Genomic DNA, 20,952 nt, shown 5'->3' on the forward strand with positions numbered 1-20,952 from the left:
CTGAGATTCCCAAACTCCTTGTGCCGTCAGAGATCCCCACACAGCTCCCCAACCTGTAAGACTTGCATCTGTTGAAATTACAGTCCAGGTCGGAAGAACAAAAGAAGCCCCCTGAATTAAACGATGGTGATCTGTCCACCACGTCAGAGAGTGTCGTATAATCGGTTTTAAAGATATTAATTGAGATATCTTTGTGTAATCCCTGCACCATTGATTCAGCATACAGAGCTGAAGAGGTCGCATGTGAAAACGAGCAAAGGGGATCGCGTCCGATGCAGCAGTCATAAGACCTAGAATTTCCATGCATAAGGCTACCGAAGGGAATGATTGTGACTGAAGGTTTCGACAAGCTGAAATCAATTTTAGACGTCTCTTGTCTGTCAAAGACAGAGTCATGGACACTGAATCTATCTGGAAACCCAGAAAGGTTACCCTTGTCTGAGGAATCAATGAACTTTTTAGTGAATTGATCCTCCAACCATGATCTTGAAGAAACAACACAAGTCGATTCGTATGAGATTCTGCTAAATGTAAAGACTGAGCAAGTACCAAGATATCGTCCAAATAAGGAAATACCACAATACCCTGTCCTCTGATTACAGACAGAAGGGCACCGAGAACCTTTGTAAAAATTCTTGGGGCTGTAGCTAGGCCAAACGGCAGAGCCACAAACTGGTAATGCTTGTCCAGGAAAGAGAATCTCAGGAACTGATAGTGATCTGGATGAATCGGAATATGTAGATATGCATCCTGTAAATCTATTGTGGACATATAATGCCCTTGCTGAACAAAAGGCAATATAGTCCTTACAGTTACCATTTTGAATGTTGGTATCCTTACATAACGATTCAATATTTTTAGATCCAGAACTGGTCTGAAGGAATTCTCCTTCTTTGGTACAATGAAGAGATTCGAATAAAACCCCAGCCCCTGTTCCAGAACTGGAACTGGTATAATTACTCCAGCCAACTCTAGATCTGAAACACATTTCAGAAATGCTTGAGCTTTCACTGGATTTACTGGGACACGGGAAAGAAAAAATCTCTTTGCAGGAGGTCTTATCTTGAAACCAATTCTGTACCCTTCTGAAACAATGTTCTGAATCCAAAGATTGTGAACAGAATTGATCCAAATTTCTTTGAAAAAACATAACCTGCCCCCTACCAGCTGAGCTGGAATGAGGGCCGCACCTTCATGTGGACTTAGAAGCTGGCTTTACTTTTTTAGAAGGCTTGACATTTAATACAAACAACAGCTGGAGGAACAGCTACCAAAAGTTTACAGCAGATACACTTAGCTTTGGTAGTTCCAGCACCAGACAGCGATTTTCCTGAAGTATCTTCTGACTCGGATGCAACGTGAGACATCTTGCAATATGTAAGAGAAAAAAACAACATATAAAGCAAAATTGATCAAATTCCTTAAATGACAGTTTCAGGAATGGGAAAAAATGCCAAGGAACAAGCTTCTAGCAACCAGAAGCAATGAAAAATGAGACTTAAATAATGTGGAGACAAAAGCGACGCCCATATTTTTTTAGCGCCAAATAAGACGCCCACATTATTTGGCGCCAAAAATGACGCCACATCCGGAACGCCGACATTTTTGGCGCAAAAGAACATCAAAAAATGACGCAACTTCCGGCGACACGTATGACGCCGGAAACAGAAAAGATTTTTTGCGCCAAAAAAGTCTGCGCCAAGAATGACGCAATAAAATGAAGCATTTTCAGCCCCCGCGAGCCTAACAGCCCACAGGGAAAAAGTCAAATTTTTAAGGTAAGAAAAAATGATAGATTCAAATGCATAATCCCAAATATGAAACTGACTGTCTGAAAATAAGGAATGTTGAACATCCTGAGTCAAGGCAAATAAATGTTTGAATACATATATTTAGAACTTTATAAAAAAGTGCCCAACCATAGCTTAGAGTGTCACAGAAAATAAGACTTACTTACCCCAGGACACTCATCTACATGTTTGTAGAAAGCCAAACCAGTACTGAAACGAAAATCAGCAGAGGTAATGGTATATATAAGAGTATATCGTCGATCTGAAAAGGGAGGTAAGAGATGAATCTCTACGACCGATAACAGAGAACCTATGAAATAGACCCCGTAGAAGGAGATCATTGCATTCAAATAGGCAATACTCTCCTCACATCCCTCTGACATTCACTGCACGCTGAGAGGAAAACCGGGCTCCAACCTGCTGCGGAGCGCATATCAACGTAGAATCTAGCACAAACTTACTTCACCACCTCCATAGGAGGCAAAGTTTGTAAAACTGATTTGTGGGTGTGGTGAGGGGTGTATTTATAGGCATTTTGAGGTTTGGGAAACTTTGCCCCTCCTGGTAGGAATGTATATCCCATACGTCACTAGCTCATGGACTCTTGCTAATTACATGAAAGAAATATATATATATATATATATATATATATATACAGGTGGCCCTCGTTTTACAACGGTTCAATTTACACCGTTTCAGAATAACAACCTTTTTTTCCAGTCATGTGACTGCTATTGAAAAGCACTGAGAAGCAGTGCATTTATTAAAATAGCCAGTAGGCGGAGCTGTCCGCTTGTGTTGCAGCAAAGCCAAGCAAGCTTAAATGAATCAGTTTAACCAGACCTGAGCTATCGAGTAGATTTCAAAGGAAAAAGATCTTCCCGTCTATAAATCAGTCCAGATTGGAATGCATTGAAAGAACTGTTTGCAGACAAATGCAAGTGAAGTCTGTGTTGTGTGATTATTTTATTAGGTTTATAATGCTGTTTAGCAAATGTTTTTGTTCATTTAACTTAGTTTAATTATATATTCTGTGTTGTGTGATTATTTTATTAGGTTTATAATGCTGTTTAGCATTTAAAGTCTTCATTTCAAAGCTTTAAAAATAATGTATTAGGTGTTACTTATGACAATTTTGAGAGGGGCCTGGAACCTATCTCCCTCACTTCCCATTGACTTACATTATAAACTGGATTTCAATTTACAACGGTTTCGATTTACAACCATTCCTCCTGGAACCTAACCCCGGCGTAAACTGAGGGCTACCTGTATATATATATATATATATATATATATATATATATATATATATGGGTAATGTATGGATAATTGGTTATAACTTACAATGTCATAACGTGCATGATAGCAAAAATATAGTATTCTGTAAACTAAAAATTAAGATTACAATAAAAGAGTTGGTAGTAAACAAAAGAAAAAAAAAAAAATACAAGTAAACTGATTACCTATTCATAGTTAAAATTTTCTTTCGGATTTCATCAACCAGCTTTTGGGCATCTCCAACCTCAGATTTCTTCACAGTAAATAGGTTTTTGAATTGCTGCTGCTGGATCATAGCTTCATCTACTAATCCCATACTTTGGCCCTCATTCTAAATCAAAGGGAATTCAGATTAAATTATTGAAAGACAGAAAAACATGAAAATAACCGACAGACCAAAACAAATAATAAGACAACTGATTAATTTTAAGAATTATTGTGAACAAATCTATTTTTTGGTGGAACTTATAACATTATTTACATATTTAAATATATGTTCTGTGACAACACAGTGTTTAATTATGTCACCATAAAGGCAATATAAAAAAGTTAAATTTGTTATGATGGAACTGGAAAGTAAGTAAAGTAAGTGATTGACATATATTACAAAAAAATAACAAGCATACCAGATACATACATTTTCTTCATAATGGTGGGAATTCACACATGTGGGATATATATTCTGTGTACCAGTAAACAAAACACCCCTACATTCCAGAGCTGTGCTCCTCCCTAATCAATATCCCCCCTTACTAGCCTCAGTAATACACATAAGGCAGAGAAGACAATTCAAAGGCAGGTAAATTGGAGCAACGTAGGAGCCTGCCATCCTAAAAACCAAAGGGGTGAGGTTTTATGGACTATCACCATAATCATGTACATATAAATTATGTTTTCTATCATAAAATGACAAACAATCCATAACTTCTGGGTCTAATAGTACATAGTATCTGCATCCTGATTAATAATATCTGTCAATACTACTTTGGGCATATATATATATATATATATATATATATATATATATATACGCTTACCTGATAAATTAATTTCTTTCAGCATGGTTTAATCCCACGAGCCATGTGAGATTAAAGATTAGTGCTACAGGAGGAGGCAAAACCACACGCAACAGAGCTTTAATCCATTCCACTTTCCTATGTTTCCTTAGTCATACAGATGGCCAAGAGAAAAGTGAAGTAGAAACGGAAAAGCAGGGTAAAAGTAGTGGACTCTCACCAGAATGAAATAATTTAATTTATCAGGTAAGCATAAATTTTGTTTTCTTTTATAAGATTGCGAGAGTCCACAAGCTTATACCCAGCTGTGAAGTCTATGAGACCACCATGAAAAACAGCGGGAAAAACAGCAGAACTTTCCTACCAAAAGCAGTCTCAGAAGAGGTAAACATGTCTTGCTACTAGGTATGCTATGTAAATACTCATGTACATACTCATGCTAATAGCATGTGGGCTATTTGAATAAAAATACCTACTTACCTGTCAGAATTTACTTTATTGTGCTTACCAAGCTGCAGGAAATCTGCTTCCAGTAGAACAACACATTCTGTGTAGTATGCACTGAAATAACAAAATGTATTCCAGCCTCCAAGTTGATAGAAAAAGTCTTTATTCTTTAATATAGGGTCCAGAGAGAAACATACGTTTCAGGCCTGCCTTAGGCCCTTAGTCATGTATACTTGATTATACACAGGTTTGTGACTTTTATACCTTCACCTGTTAGCCATTCTCATGTGGGCATCTTGTACACAATAGTGACAGGTTGTGGATGTAAATCATATTGCATCCATTCTACTTTCTCAGATGATCCCACGAGAATAATCTATTATACTTGTATAAAAACACATAAAACCCACATATACAATAAAAAAAAGAAGATTGTCGCACTAGCAACAGGTTCACTAGAAGCAAAAGAGAAACAACAATTTTTTTGAAAATTGCACAAAATCAGAGATAACCTTTTTAGGCTATACCTTTGGGGGTAAGGGCCTCTAGCTTAAAAATCCAGAACCAGACTATCTCTCTATTTTTCAGAAGATGCTCTCTATAACCCCCCCCCCCCCCCCCCCCACACACACACACACTTGTAGGTCTATCTACTTGTTCTATAATTTGGAATATCAACTGGCTTATGTTATGACCCATAGAAAGGAAGTAAGAGGATACTGGGGCATCTATGTTATTACATCTAATATTAGATTTATGTTCCGTTATCCTCTCCCTTACCTCCCTACACGTCTCGCCTATGTAAATAAGGCCACATGGAAACTTAATTAGATAAATGGCGAAAGTGGCTCTGCATGTTAAATATTTATTTATTTGAAACCTTTTTCCATTTATTGGATGATGGAAGTATTCACCTTTTATCATCAAATTGCAGTTACTGCAATTAAGGCATGCTTTGCTTGCCACTGCCTACATCAGTGTGTACTAGCATGTCTTTAATGCTTTGATTTCTCCAATATGCTACCATTGGGCCCATTTTTAATTCATTAACCTCCGGGTTACACTCCCTCAAAATATGCCAGTGTTTCTTCATTAACCCTGTGATTTTCTGGCTCAATCTATTAAACTGGGTCACAAATATCATATTTCCTTCCTGATATTTATCTTTCCTAGTTTGTTCATTTTCATTGGTCACTACATTAAGTTGTTTTGCAATCAATGTTGTAGGATAGTTTCTGATAATAAAACATAATTTATGTAAGAACTTACCTGATAAATTCATTTCTTTCATATTGGCAAGAGTCCATGAGCTAGTGACATATGGGATATACAATCCTACCAGGAGGGGCAAAGTTTCCCAAACCTCAAAATGCCTATAAATACACTCCTCACCACACCCACAATTCAGTTTTAATGAATAGCCAAGCAGTGGGGTGATAAAGAAAGGAGTAGAAAGCATCAACAAAGGAAATTTGGAAAACAAAATTTATGCTTACCTGATAAATTTATTTCTCTTGTGGTGTATCCAGTCCACGGGTTCATCCATTACTTGTGGGATATTCTCCTTCCCAACAGGAAGCTGCAAGAGGACAACCACAGCAGAGCTGTCTATATAGCTCCTCCCCTAACTGCCACCCCCAGTCATTCGAACGAAGACAAGCAAGAAAAAAGGAGAAACTATAGGGTGCAGTGGTGACTGTAGTTTAAAAATAAAAAACACCTGCCTTAAAATGACAGGGCGGGCCGTGGACTGGATACACCACAAGAGAAATTAATTTATCAGGTAAGCATAAATTTTGTTTTCTCTTGTAAAGGTGTATCCAGTCCACGGGTTCATCCATTACTTGTGGGATACCAATACCAAAGCTTTAGGACACGGATGAAGGGAGGGACAAGGCAGGCACTTAAACGGAAGGCACCACTGCCTGTAAGACCTTTCTCCCAAAAATAGCCTCCGAAGAAGCAAAAGTATCAAATTTGTAGAATTTAGAAAAAGTATGAAGCGAAGACCAAGTCGCCGCCTTACAAATTTGTTCAACAGAGGCCTCATTTATAAAAGCCCATGTGGAAGCCACCGCTCTAGTGGAATGAGCTGTAATTATTTCAGGAGGCTGCTGGCCAGCAGTCTCATAAGCTAAGCAGATTAAGCTTCTTAGCCAAAAAGAAAGAGAAGTTGCCGAAGCCTTTTGGCCTCTCCTCTGCCCAGAGTAGACAACAAACAAAGCAGATGTTTGACGAAAATCCTTCATAGCTTGTAAATAAAACTTTAAAGCATGAACCACATCAAGGTTGTGTAATAGACGTTCCTTCTTTGAAGAAGGATTAGGACATAATGAAGGAACAACAATCTACTGATTGATATTCTTATTAGATTACACTTTAGGAAGAAACCCAGGTTTGGTACGTAAAACTACCTTATCTGCATGGAAAATCAGATAAGGGGAATCACAATGTAAAGCAGATAACTCCTAAACTCTTCGAGCCGAGAAGATAGCTACTAAAAACAGAACTTTCCAAGATAAAAGTTTAATATCTATGGAATGCAAAGGTTCAAACGGAACCCCTTGAAGAACTTTAAGAACTAAATTTAAACTCCATGGCGGAGCAACAGGTTTAAACACAGGCTTGATTCTAACCAAAGCCTGACAAAACGCCTGGACGTCTGGAACCTCAGCCAGACGTTTGTGCAAAAGAATAGACAGAGCAGAAATCTGTCCCTTTAGGGAACTAGCTGACAATCCCTTCTCCAATCCCTCTTGGAGAAAGGATAATATCCTAGGAATTCTGACTTTACTCCATGAGTAACCCTTGGATTCACACCAATGAAGATATTTACACCATATCTTATGATAGATTTTCCTGGTGACAGGCTTTCGAGCCTGAATTAAGGTATCAATGACCGACTCGGAAAAAACACGCTTTGATAGAATCAAGCGTTCAATCTCCAAGCAGTCAGACGCAGAGAAATTAGATTTGGATGTTTGAAGGGACCTTGAAGTAGAAGGTCCTACCTTAGCGGCAGAGTCCATGGTGGAAAGGATGACATGTCCACCAGATCTGCATACCAAGTCCTGCGTGGCCACGCAGGAGCTATCAAAATCACCGAAGCTCTCTCCTGCTTGATCTTGGACGAGGGAGCAGAGGAAACGGTGGAAACACATAAGCCAGGCTGAAGGACCAGGGCGCTGCTAGAGCATCTATCAGCGCTGCCTTGGGATCCCTGGACCCGTAACGAGGAAGCTTGGCGTTCTGACGAGACGCCATGAGATCCAGTTCTGGTTTGCCCCATAGTTGAATCAACTGGGCAAATACCTCCGGATGAAGCTCCCACTCCCCCGGATGAAAAGTCTGCCGACTTAGAAAATCCGCCTCCCAGTTCTCTACTCCTGGGATATGGATAGCTGAGAGATGGCAAGACTGAACCTCTGCCCATAGAATTATCTTTCAAACCTCCAACATTGCCAGGGGGCTCCTTGTTCCCCCTGATGGTTGATATAGGCTACAGTCGTGATGTTGTCCGACTGAAATCTGATGAACCTGACCACAGCTAGCTGAGGCCAAGCCTGAAGAGCACTGAATATCGCTCTTAGTTCCAGAATGTTTATCGGAAGGAGGGCCTCCTCCTGAGTCCACGAACCCCGAGCCTTCAGGGAGTTCCAGACTGCACCCCAGCCCAGAAGGCTGGCATCTGTAGTCACTATAGTCCATTGTAGCCTGCGGAAACTCATTCCTCTGGACAGATGGACCCAAGATAGTCACCAGAGAAGAGAATCCCTGGTCTCTTGATCCAGATTTAGTAGAGGGGACAAATCTGTGTAATCCCCATTCCACTGATTGAGCATGCAAAGTTCCAGTGGTCTGAGATGTAGGCGGGCAAACGGAACTATGTCCATTGCCGCTACCATTAAGCCGATTACTTCCATACACTGAGCCACTGATGGCCGAGAAGTGGAATAAAGAGCACGGCAGGAAGTTAGAAGCTTCGACAACCTGACCTCTATCAGAAAAATTTTCATTTCTACTGAATCTATCAGAGTTCCTAGGAAGGAAACTCTTGTGAGAGGGGAGAGAGAACTCTTTCCTTTGTTCACCTTCCACCCGTGAGACCTTAGGAATGCCAGAATAATGTCCGTATGGGACCTGGTGATTTGGAAAGTCAACGCCTGTATCAGAATGTCGTCTAGGTAAGGGGCCACTGCTATGCCCCGCAGCCTTAGAACCGTCAGAAGGGATCCTAGAACCTTCGTAAAGATTCTTGGTGCCGTGGCTAACCCGAAGGGAAGAGCCACAAACTGGTAATGCCTGTCTAGGAAGGCGAACTTGAGAAACTGATGATGATCTCTGTGTATCGGAATGTGTAGATAAGCATCCTTTAAGTTCACGGTAGTCATATATTGACCCTCCTGGATCATAGGTAGGATGGTTCGAATAGTCTCCATCTTGAAGGATGGGACCCTGAGAAATTTGTTTAGGATCTTGAGATCCAAGATTGGTCTGAAAGTTCCCTCTTTTTTACTATAAACAGATTTGAATAGAAGCCCTGCCCCTGTTCCTCCCTTGGAACTGGGTGGATCACTCCCATAACCAGTAGGTCTTGAACGCAACGTAAGAATGCCTCTCTCTTTATTTGGTTTGCAGATAATTGTGAGAGATGAAATCTCCCCTTTGGAGATGAAGCTTTGAAATCCAGAAGATATCCCTGGGAAACAATCTCCAGAGCCCAGGGATCCTGGACGTCTCTTGCCCAAGCCTGGGCGAAGAGAGAAAGTCTGCCCACCACTAGATCCGGTCCTGGATCGGGGGTTACTCCTTCATGCTGTCTTAGAGGCAGCAGCAGGTTTTTTGGCCTGCTTCCCCTTGTTCCAAGCCTGGTTAGGTCTCCAGACTGGCTTGGACTGGACAAAATTTCCCTCTTGTTTTGCAGTAGAAGAAGTTGAAGCTGCGCCACTCTTGAAGTTTCGAAAGGAACGAAAATTAGTCTGTTTGGTCCTTAATTTCTTGGACCTATCCTGGGGAAGGGCGTGGCCTTTTCCTCCAGTAATATCAGAAATGATCTCCTTCAGTCCAGGCCCGAATAGGGTCTGCCCTTTGAAGGGGATGTTGAGAAGTTTAGACTTTGAAGTAACGTCAGCTGACCAGGATTTAAGCCCTAGTGCCCTACGCGCCTGAATGGCAAAACCTGAATTCTTAGCCGTTAGCTTGGTTAAATGAAAAACGGCGTCAGAAAAAAATGAATTGGCTAACTTAAGAGCTTTAAGCCTGTCTAGGATATCATCCAACGGGGTCTCTACCTGCAGAGCCTCCTCAAGAGACTCAAACCAGAAAGCCGCTGCAGCAGTGACTGGGGCAATGCATGCAAGAGGCTGGAGAATAAAACCTTGTTGTATAAAGATTTTCTTAAGGAAACCCTCTAATTTTTTTATACATTGGATCTAGGAAAGCACAACTGTCCTTGACAGGGATAGTTGTACGCTTAGCTAGGGTAGAGACTGCTCCCTCCACCTTAGGGACCGTCTGCCACGAGTCCCGTGTTGCGGCATCTATAGGAAACATCATTTTAAAAGCAGGAGGGGGAGAGAACAGTACACCTGGTCTATCCCATTCCTTAGTAATAATTTCTGAAAACCTCTTAGGGATTGGAAAAACGTCAGTGTAAACAGGCACTGCAAAGTATTTGTCCATTTTACACAATGTCTCTGGGATTACAATGGTGTCACAGTCATCCAGAGTCGCTAAAACCTCCCCGAGCAACAAGCGGAGGTGTTCAAGCTTAAATTTAAACGCTGTCATTTCAGAGTTGAACTGAAGTAACGCCTTCCCTGAATCAGAAATGTCACCCACAGATAGAAGCTCTCCTGCTTCGGCTTCTGCACATTGTGAGGATATATCAGAGATAGCTACTAAAGCGTCAGAAAGCTCTGTATTAGTTCTAGCCCCAGAGCTGTCTCGCTTTCCTTGTAACCCTGGCAGTTTGGACAATACCTCTGTGAGGGTATGATTCATAACTGCCGCCATGTCTTGTAAGATAAACGCATTGGACGCGCTAGATGTAATTGGCGTCACTTGAGCGGGAGTTATAGGTTTTGACACGTGGGGAGAGCTAGATGGCATAACCTCCCTTTTGTCAGTCTGAGAAACCTCTGGTGATAAATCTTTAAAAGCCATAATATGGTCTTTATAACTTATAGAAAGGTCAGTACATTTGGTACACATTCTAAGAGGGGGTTCCACAATGGCTTCTAAACATAATGAACAAGGAGTTTCCTCTATGTCAGACATGTTTAACAGACTAGTAATGAGACCAGCAAGCTTGGAAAACACTTTAATAAAGGTGAAAAACCAATTATACAAAAACAATACTGTGCCTTTAAGAGAAAAAACTACCACATAAACTGCAAAACAGTGTTAAAAAGTAGTAAACTCTACTAAATTTTTACAGTGTGTATAAGGGACTAAAGCAGCATTGCACCCACTTGCCAATGGATGATTAACCCCTTAGGCCCAAAAACGGATTAGAAAAAACTTTAAATCCGTTAACAAACCATCAAACACACTGCCACAGCTCTGCTGTGGCTCCTACCTGCCCTTAAACACGATTTTTGCAGGAAAAAAACACTCTATAGTGGTCCTAGATACCAGAGGACTCCTTTAGGGAAGCTGGATGTCTCAGTCTGAAAATCAACTGCACATTTAGAGCATGAAAATAGGCCCCTCCCACCATGCACTCAATGTCAGAGGGCCTTAAAAAAGTACTCCTAGGAGTAATCTAACTAGCCATGTGGAAAACTAGGCCCCAAATAAAGATTTATCACCCTCAGAGAAAAAACGTTTTTTCTATAAACCATGCAAACATTTTTACACTAAGTAATATGAGTATTAACATGAATATTACCCTTTTTTGCAAGCATGATCCAAGTCGTTGTTAAATCACTGTATCAGGCTTACCTCAAATATACCAGGCACTGTCAGTATTTTCTAGACCTTATCATCTCTCTAGAAAAAAAATATACTGAACATACCTCAAAGCAGGTAATCTGCAGACCGTCCCCCCAACTGAAGTTTTCTTTCCATACTCTTCAGTTATGTGTGAGAACAGCAATGGACCTTAGTTACAAACCGCTAAGATCATCAAACCTCCAGGCAGAATTCTTCCAATTTCTGCCTGAGAGTAAAACAGTACAACGCCGGTACCGTTTAAAAAAATAACAAACTCTTGATTGAAGGTAAAAACTACTAAGTCACCACATATCTCTTGATACTTCCTTTCTTGTCGAGTGCTGCAAGAGAATGACTGGGGGTGGCAGTTAGGGGAGGAGCTATATAGACAGCGCTGCTGTGGGTGTCCTCTTGCAGCTTCCTGTTGGGAAGGAGAATATCCCAGTAAGTAATGGATGAACCCGTGGACTGGATACACCTTTACAAGAGAAATATTTGTGCTTTATATAAAAAAATCATAACCACCATAAAAAGGGTGGGCCTCATGGACTCTTGCCAATATGAAAGAAATGAATTTATCAGGTAAGTTCTTACATAAATTATGTTTTCTTTCATGTAATTGGCAAGAGTCCATGAGCTAGTGACATATGGGATATCAATACCCAAGATGTGGATCTTCCACTCAAGAGTCACTAGAGAGGGAGGGAATAAAAATAAGAACAGCCATATTCCGCTGAAAAATTTAATCCACAACCCAAAAAAATAAGTTTATTTTCATTTTGAAAGAAAAAAACTTAAATCAAAAGCAGAAGAATCAAACTGAAACAGCTTCCTGAAGAACTTTTCTACCAAAAACTGCTTCCGAAGAAGCAAATACATCAAAACGGTAGAATTTAGTAAATGTATGCAAAGAGGACCAAGTTACCGCTTTGCAAATCTGATTAACTGAAGCTTCATTCTTAAAAGCCCATGAAGTGGAGACTGATCTAGTAGAATGAGCTGTAATTCTCTGAGGCGGGGTCTGACCCGACTCCAAATAAGCTTGATGAATCAAAAGTTTCAACCAAGAAGCCAAGGAAATAGCAGAAACCTTCTGACCTTTCCTAGGACCAGAAAATAAAACAAATAGACTGGAAGTCTTCCTGACATTTTTAGTAGCTTCCACATAATATTTCAAAGCTCTTACCACATCCAAAGAATGTAAGGATCTCTACAAAGAATTCTTAAGATTAGGACATAAGGAAGGAACAACATTTTCTCTACTAATGTTGTTAGAATTCACAACTTTAGGTAAAAATTGAAAAGAAGTCCGCAAAACTGCCTTATCCTGATGAAAAATCAGAAAAGGAGACTCACAAGAAAGAGCAGATAATTCAGAAACTCTTCTAGCAGAAGAGATGGCCAAAAGAAACAACACTTTCCAAGAAAGTAGTTTAATGTCCAAAGAATGCATAGGTTCAAATGGAGGAGCCTCTAAAGCCTTCAGAACCAAATTAAGACTCCAAGGAGGAGAAATTGACTTAATGACAGGCGTAATACGATTTAAAGCCTGTACAAAACAGTGAATATCAGGAAGTATAGCAATCTTTCTGTGAAATAAAACAGAAAGAGCAGAGATTTGTCCTTTCAAGGAACTTGCAGACAAATCCTTATCCAAACCATCCTGAAGAAACTGTAAAATTCTAGGAATTCTAAAAGAATGTCAGGAGAATTTATGAGAACACCATGACATGTAAGTCTTCCAAACTCTATAATAAATCTTTCTAGAAACAGATTTACGAACTTGTAACATAGTATTAATCACTGAGTCAGAGAAACCTCTATGACTTAGAACTAAGCGTTCAATTTCCACACCTTCAAATTTAATGATTTTAGATCCTGATGGAAAAACGGACCTTGAGATAGTAGGTCCGACCGTAACCTGAAGTGGCCAAGGCGGGTAACTGGACATCCGAACCAGATCCGCATACCAAAACCTGTGTGGCCATGCAGGAGCCACCAGCAACACAAAAGACTGTTCCATGATGATTTTGGAGATCACTCTTGGAAGAAGAACTAGAGGCCGGAAGATGTAAGCAGGATGATAACACCAAGGAAGTGTCAACGCATCCACTGCTTCCGCCTGAACATCCCTGGATAGATATCTGTGAAGTTTCTTGTTTAGATGAGAGGCCATGAGATCTATCTCTGGAAGACCCCACATCTGAACAATCTGAGAAAACCCATCTGGATGGAGAGACCACTCCCCTGGATGTAAAGTCTGGCGGCTGAGATAATCCGCCTCCCAATTGTCTACACCTGGGATATGCACCGCAGAGATTAGACAGGAGCTGGATTCCACCCAAACAAGTATCTGAGATACTTCTTTCATAACTTGGGGACTGTGAGTCCCACCCTGATGATTGACATAAGTCACAGTTGTGATATTGTCTGTCTGAAAACAAATGAACGGTTCTCTCTTTTGCACGGAGTTCTAAAATATTTATTGGTAATCTCGCCTCTTGAGATTTCCAAACCCCTTGTGCTGTCAGAGATCCCCAAACAGCTCCCCAACCTGAAAGACTCACATCTGTTGAGATCACAGTCCAGGTTGGCCGAACAAAAGAAGCCCCTTGAACCAAACAATTGTGATCTATCCACCATGTCAGAGATTGTCGTACATTGGGATTCAAGGATATTAATTGTGATATCTTTGTATAATCCCTGCACCATTGATTCAGCATACAAAGCTGTAGAGGTCTCATGTGAAAACAAGCAAAGGGGATCGCGTCCGATGCTGCAGTAATGAGACCTAAAACTTCCATGCACATAGCCACTGAAGGGAATGACTGAGACTGAAGGTGCCGGCATGCTGCGACCAATTTTAAACGTCTCTTGTCTGTTAGAGACAGAGTCATGGACACTGAATCTATCTGGAAGCCTAAAAAGGTGACCCTTGTCTGAGGAATAGAACACAAAGTAAGGTATGTGTGACACACACACACACCAAAGCAGCACAATAAACCTGAAAGTTACCAATTAAATATCATATATTAAAAATAAATAGCAATACCTGACAAAAATATGTATAGATTCACAAATTTAAAAATAACAACACAAAGTCCAAAAATATAAATACAAAGAATGTTCTTTATACTTATTCTGGAAATATGTTAATAATTGAAATGAAGCAAAAGACTCCAGCAGCTCCTCTGGAACAGGTGATTCCACAGACCTTGATAGCAAACACGTTTTTTTCTCTGAAAGTAGAGAAGAGAAGAGCGCGGACTCAAATGCAGAGTAACAACAATTTAATAATACACACGACAAATGGCCACTCACAAGATAAAAAAGTAAAATCAGCATATATATGATAAAACCATAGACTTATCGTCTCATGCCGGCATCCTTCTGTGTTAAGGAGATGTCGGAATAAGCGTGTCCCTCCACTGCCTTCCAAGTGTGGCCAAGTTCAGGTATGTCAGAGTCGGTGTCAGTCCGTGAGGAGTATCTTCAAGCAAAGTTCATTCAATAGCATCAAATGTGAACCAAAGTTATTAGTCAATATTTGATCGCTTGAATAAAATACACGGAGGATAACAAGCTAAATGTGCGTTATAGCTGTGAGTTAACGTTCCTCTGCTCTTATACCTCCAAGCTCGTAGCTGCAGACTTAGAGCTGGGGCGGCTTCACAGGAACGGATGGCTCAGGGGGTGGACGGTGGGCGGTTCTCTACGCGTTTCGTCACGTCTCGGCGTGACTTTCTCAAGAGTGCTGTGTAAGGGGGAAGGAGAGGCTCTATAAAGGGGAGTGTCACTACACACACCCTCTTGTCTGACCAATCCTATGAGTTGAAACACGATAGTATTTAGTGGATGATAAAAAACATAGTGTTAAAAGGATAAACATTACATTATATACAATATCGCAATAGTAAATACATAATACATATACATATCTAATATATGTGCAAACATATTAGTAATACCAATTTTGACAGAAAGATCTTGGGGATTTTGATTATGGTGGGTTTTAAAATGGCGAGAGACTGTCTTGATCTATTAAAGGGCACAAGACACAATCAATCTTTGATTGTGTCTTGTGCCCTTTAATAGATCAAGACAGTACCCATTTTTCCAACTACAACCATAGTAAAAAGTATGCATGCAAAGATAGATACACATGTCACACCACATACGTGGTTTATCAATTAGTCTGTAAATGTGGACATATCTATGTAGGGCGCACGAAGAGAAAAATCAAATATAGAATTAGAGAACATGTAAATAATATTGTATCTGGCTTCGATAATCATAGTGTGTCTCGCCATTTTAAAACCCACCATAATCAAAATCCCCAAGATCTTTCTGTCAAAATTATAGAGTGGATTAAACCTAATGTATGGGATACCAATAGGTTATTAAAACTCAGAAAACAAGAAACTTTTTGGATTAAAAATCTCAATTGTTTGGAGCCTAATGGGCTCAATATAGAAATTGACTTGCAGGCCTTTTTATAACATATTTTTATAATATTCATATATTTTATTTTTATATCTAATTTTCCAATATCATTTGCGTGTCATCGCCTTTTATATACATATTTATTATATGCACTTATTATGCATGGGTTCAAACTTTGTTTTATATATGTATATACACAGGTTTCTAGTATGTGAATGTTCAGCTATTTTAAGTATATCGATATTAACTTATTTATATCTTTGTTTTTATCTTACTAATATATATTACTAATATGTTTGCACATATATTAATTGATATGTATATGTATTATGTATTTACTATTGCGATATTGTATATAATGTAATGTTTATCCTTTTAACACTATGTTTTTTATCATCCACTAAATACTATCGTGTTTCACCTCACAGGATTGGTCAGACAAGAGGGTGTGTGTAGTGACACTCCCCTTTATAGAGCCTCTCCTTCCCCCTTACACAGCACTCTTGAGGAAGTCACGCCGAGACGTGACGAAACGCGTAGAGAACCGCCCACCGTCCACCCCCTGAGCCATCCGTTCCTGTGAAGCCGCCCCAGCTCTAAGTCTGCAGCTACGAGCTTGGAGGTATAAGAGCAGAGGAACGTTAACTCACAGCTATAACGCACATTTAGCTTGTTATCCTCCGTGTATTTTATTCAAGCGATCAAATATTGACTAATAACTTTGGTTCACATTTGATGCTATTGAATGAACTTTGCTTGAAGATACTCTTCACGGACTGACACCGACTCTGACATACCTGAACTTGGCCACACTTGGAAGGCAGTGGAGGGACACGCTTATTCCGACATCTCCTTAACACAGAAGGATGCCGGCATGAGACGATAAGTCTATGGTTTTATCATATATATGCTGATTTTACTTTTTTATCTTGTGAGTGGCCATTTGTCGTGTGTATTATTAAATTGTTGTTACTCTGTATTTGAGTCCGCGCTCTTCTCTTCTCTACTTTCAGAGAAAAAAAACGTGCTTGTCTGAGGAATCAAGAAACTTTTTGGTAAATTGATCCTCCAACCATGTTTCCGAAGAAACAACACTAGTTGACTCGTGTGAGATTCTGCAGTACGTAAAGACTGGGCTAGTACCAAGATATCGTCCAAATAAGGAAACACCGCAATACCCTGTTCTCTGATTACAGATAGTAGGGCACCCAGAACCTTTGAAAAGATTCTTGGAGCTGTTGCTAGGCCAAATAGAAGAGCAACAAATTGGTAATGCTTGTCTAGAAAAGAGAATCTCAGAAACTGATAATGTTCTGGATGAATCAGAATATGAAGGTATGCATCCTGCAAGTCTATTGTGGACATATAATATCCTTGCTGAACAAAAGGCAGAATAGTCCTTATAGTCACCATTTTGAAAGTTGGTACTCTTACATATCGATTCAAAATCTGTAGATCCAGAACTGGTCTGAATGAATTCTCTCTCTTTGGGACAATGAATACATTTGAATAAAACCCCAGACCCTGTTCCTGAAACGGAACTGGCATGATTACCCCTGATAACTCCAGGTCTGAAACACACTTCAGGAAAGCCTGAGCCTTTCCTGGGTTCGCTGGAATGCGTGAGAGAAAAAAATCTTCTCACAGTCGGTCTTTTAGAATGAAGTCAAGAGTTACTTTATTGACAAGCCTATTGCCAAGGTAGAAAACACTTAGCATTGGTGAAGAGCTAACAAAGATAAATATCCCACTTTGGTGAAATTGGCAAAACCCTACACCTCAACAGCCTTTTCTCTGCTGCAGGAAATATAGCTGCAAACAGAGAACCAGCCTTGGCCAGAAGCATGTGGACATGTAGAGATGTTTGCATTTCAATGCAAAGTTTCTGAAAGAGTGAATAACAATGTTATTAACAGTGATAGTTCTACCTCTTTTCAAACAATTTGTGGTTTTGTTTTGTTTAAAGGGACAGTCTAGGCTAAAATAAACTTTCATGATTCAGATAGGGCATGTAATTTTAAACAATTTCCCACTTTACTTTTATCACCAATTTTGCTTTGTTCTCTTGGTATTCTTAGTTGAAAGCTTGACCTAGGAGGTTCATATGCAAATTTCTTAGACCTTGAAGGCCACCTCTTTTCAGAATGCATTTTAACAGTTTTTCACCCCTAGAGGGTGTTAGTTCATGTGTTTCATATAGATAACACTGTGCTCATGCACGTGAAGTTATCTGGGAGCAGGCACTGATTGGATAAACTGCAAGTCTGTCAAAACAACTGAAATAAAGGGGCAGTCTGCAAAGGCATAGATACAAGATAATCACAGAGGTTAAAAGTATATTAATATAACTGTGTTGGTTATGCAAAACTGGGGAATGGGTAATAAAGGGATTATCTATCTTTTAAAACAATAAAAATTCTGGTGTAGACTGTCCCTTTAATTATAAAACTGTGCTCTGCTGCTTAAAAATTGAAGAAACAGTTGTAGTAATGTAAAGTTTTAGTCTGAAGTTTATATTTGTAACACTCATTATGTGGATTTTATTTAAAACATAGAAAACTATTATTGATTCCCTTTTTATCCGATTAGTCGATTAATCGAAAAAATAATCGGCTGATTAATCGATTATGAAAATAATCGTTAGTTGCAGCCCTAAATCTTATTTTATTAAAAAAAACGGCACCTTTATACCCCAATGGCTAGGGGAACGCACCACCTCCTATGACCCAGACAGTAGAGATTTATGACTCCTCTCCGATAGAAACCCGGTCAGGAAAGAGGGAATGAATCACATGGTGCACAATGCAGGACCGTCCATGCCATGAGAAACAGCGTGCCAAGCTTGTAAGCTGCACAGCTCTCAAAGTAAAAGTGAAACCTGTATATTCCATAACAGCCTATGAGCCCATAACATCTCACACATAAGGGCAGCATAAAATCAAATAACCATATAAGATTATTCCCCAGTGTTCAATAATCCCCCTCAGGAGATATTAACCCTTGGTTCTATAGAGATAAAAGGAGTCACACTGTGAACCTGTCTTCTTGCGTTATCATACATGTATAAAAAATGAAACAATCTTACCAGAATCCATGCCGTGGAACAGTAACACAGTCCTTCAAGTTCGACAGATAGTAGCGTTGCTTCTGACATGGACTTGAGTGAAGAAACAGGCAGCGAAACTCGTCAACACCGATTGCTTATTGAGCTGTTAATATGAGTCGGGATAGTTTTGCAGAAAGACTCTCCCTGCATCTCCGGACTCTAACTTTCATCCATGCTCTCACTGAGAGGCTGATAGGACTACTTAAAACTCCAGTCCCAACTCGAAGAGTACTACCCTCCATAAGAAACTACTCCGAAATCTTCTAACACTTCTCTGCCAACCTCCTGTGACGAAAGGCAAAGAACGACTGGGGTTATGAGTCAGTGGGGGAGGTATTTAAGCCTTTGGCTGGGGTGTCTTTGCCTCCTCCTGGTGGCCAGGTTCAGAATTTCCCACAAGTAAGGAATGCAGCTGTGGACTCTTCCCATATTAAGAATTAAATTGATCTTGCAGCTTTCCTGACAGATGACTAGCGAACAGGTCAGCCTCTTATGTTCTATACATATGCTCTTGATAGATTTAATATTGATATTTGTTCTGTTTCTAAAAATGATCCGCTGTTGCCTTTAGTGGCAATATTATAGTGGGCATAGAATTATCTATAAAGGCATATATGGATATAACCTTGGCAAGAGATACTGGTTGCTTAGGTGACTAAAAATATTTTTTTTATATAGAGAACATTCTGTACCCACATTGTTTTATGGGGATATTTTATCGGTTTTATATTTATATTTTATACATATTTACCTTATTTATACACATTTTTATAGATACACATTTCTTAGAATTTGGGGATACATTTAGTACTGTGGATTTTGTAGTTACACAGCCAATGGACAGATGCAACCCCCTACATAAGTATAGCTCGTTATCTATAGGCATATATAGTGTTAAATATCATTTGATGAAATGTTTGTTCGAACTATTCATGAATTGTTTTTAATTATTATGCATGTATTATATGCAATAGAAAAAATAAGGGTTTGTGAATCAATTAATTATTACTTGCGAGAATATACAATTGATACATTATGTATAGCTATAGCCCAAGCAAATCTCACTTTATAGTTGAGATACGTTAAATGTGATGTATTTTTATATATATAGTGTATATTGGCTTATTAGGTATTAAGTTCATGCCGCAATGGTATGTTTGTGTATAAAAGAGTTAAGTTCCTTCAACGCTAAGCGCAGATATCTATGGATGATTTAAGGGCAATAGGAGAACAGCAATCACGTGTGGTCTCTGACGAAGTAGGGAGGCCCCCTACGAAACGCGTTTGTCCAGGTACACCGTCTTCACGCCACGAAGAGCAGCTGTATAAGAGCCGTCCAAACATTGATCAGCTGGTGTAGTACAGTGGCGTTACACTTGTTGCTGATTTTAATGTTTTTTAACATTTGTGATATTCTGTTGCGGATTGATAACTGACTCCAACCAGGGCCGGCCTGGGAAAACAGACCAGCCCTGGAAATGTTAGAAGACCAGCCCCCCCGGTCCCAGATCCCCCCCATATATATAACACACACACAAAGCATTTGTATGGTGGCATACATATTAATAGATAAAACATGAACATGCAGCAAAGCATACGTGCAATCAAAGGGTTAAATTACTGAGGAATAACACACAACAGTGATTTCATCTTACTCCCTTAAATCACATGCAACAGCCATGTGTTAAGCCTGTATGATTACCTCCTCAAAATATTTTTTTGATGCATAAACATTGACTTTAAAGTCCCCTTAATTAATACTACAAAAGTGGTTATATCCATTACACATACTAAATCATCATACTAAGGCATATAAAGACATGCAGCAGCAATGCACACCTAGAAATTGTGTGTGTATGTATATATACAATTTTTAGAAAAGTATATATATCTACTTTTATAAAAAAAAAAATCTTGGCTGATGAGCCCGTCTTTT

General features: G+C 39.5%; 1 protein-coding gene across 1 annotated transcript in view; it reads right to left on the reverse strand.

Annotated features, from left to right (window-relative positions):
* Positions 1-20,952, reverse strand: part of SMC1B (structural maintenance of chromosomes 1B) — an 854,251-nt gene that overhangs the window by 520,754 nt on the left and 312,545 nt on the right. Inside the window, exon 9 of the mRNA XM_053719693.1 lies at positions 3,254-3,399. Within this exon, the coding sequence (XP_053575668.1) occupies positions 3,254-3,399 (146 nt within the window). The remainder of the gene's footprint in view (positions 1-3,253; positions 3,400-20,952) is intronic.

This window comes from Bombina bombina, chromosome 6, assembly GCF_027579735.1.
Source record: "Bombina bombina isolate aBomBom1 chromosome 6, aBomBom1.pri, whole genome shotgun sequence".
NCBI lineage: Eukaryota > Metazoa > Chordata > Amphibia > Anura > Bombinatoridae > Bombina > Bombina bombina.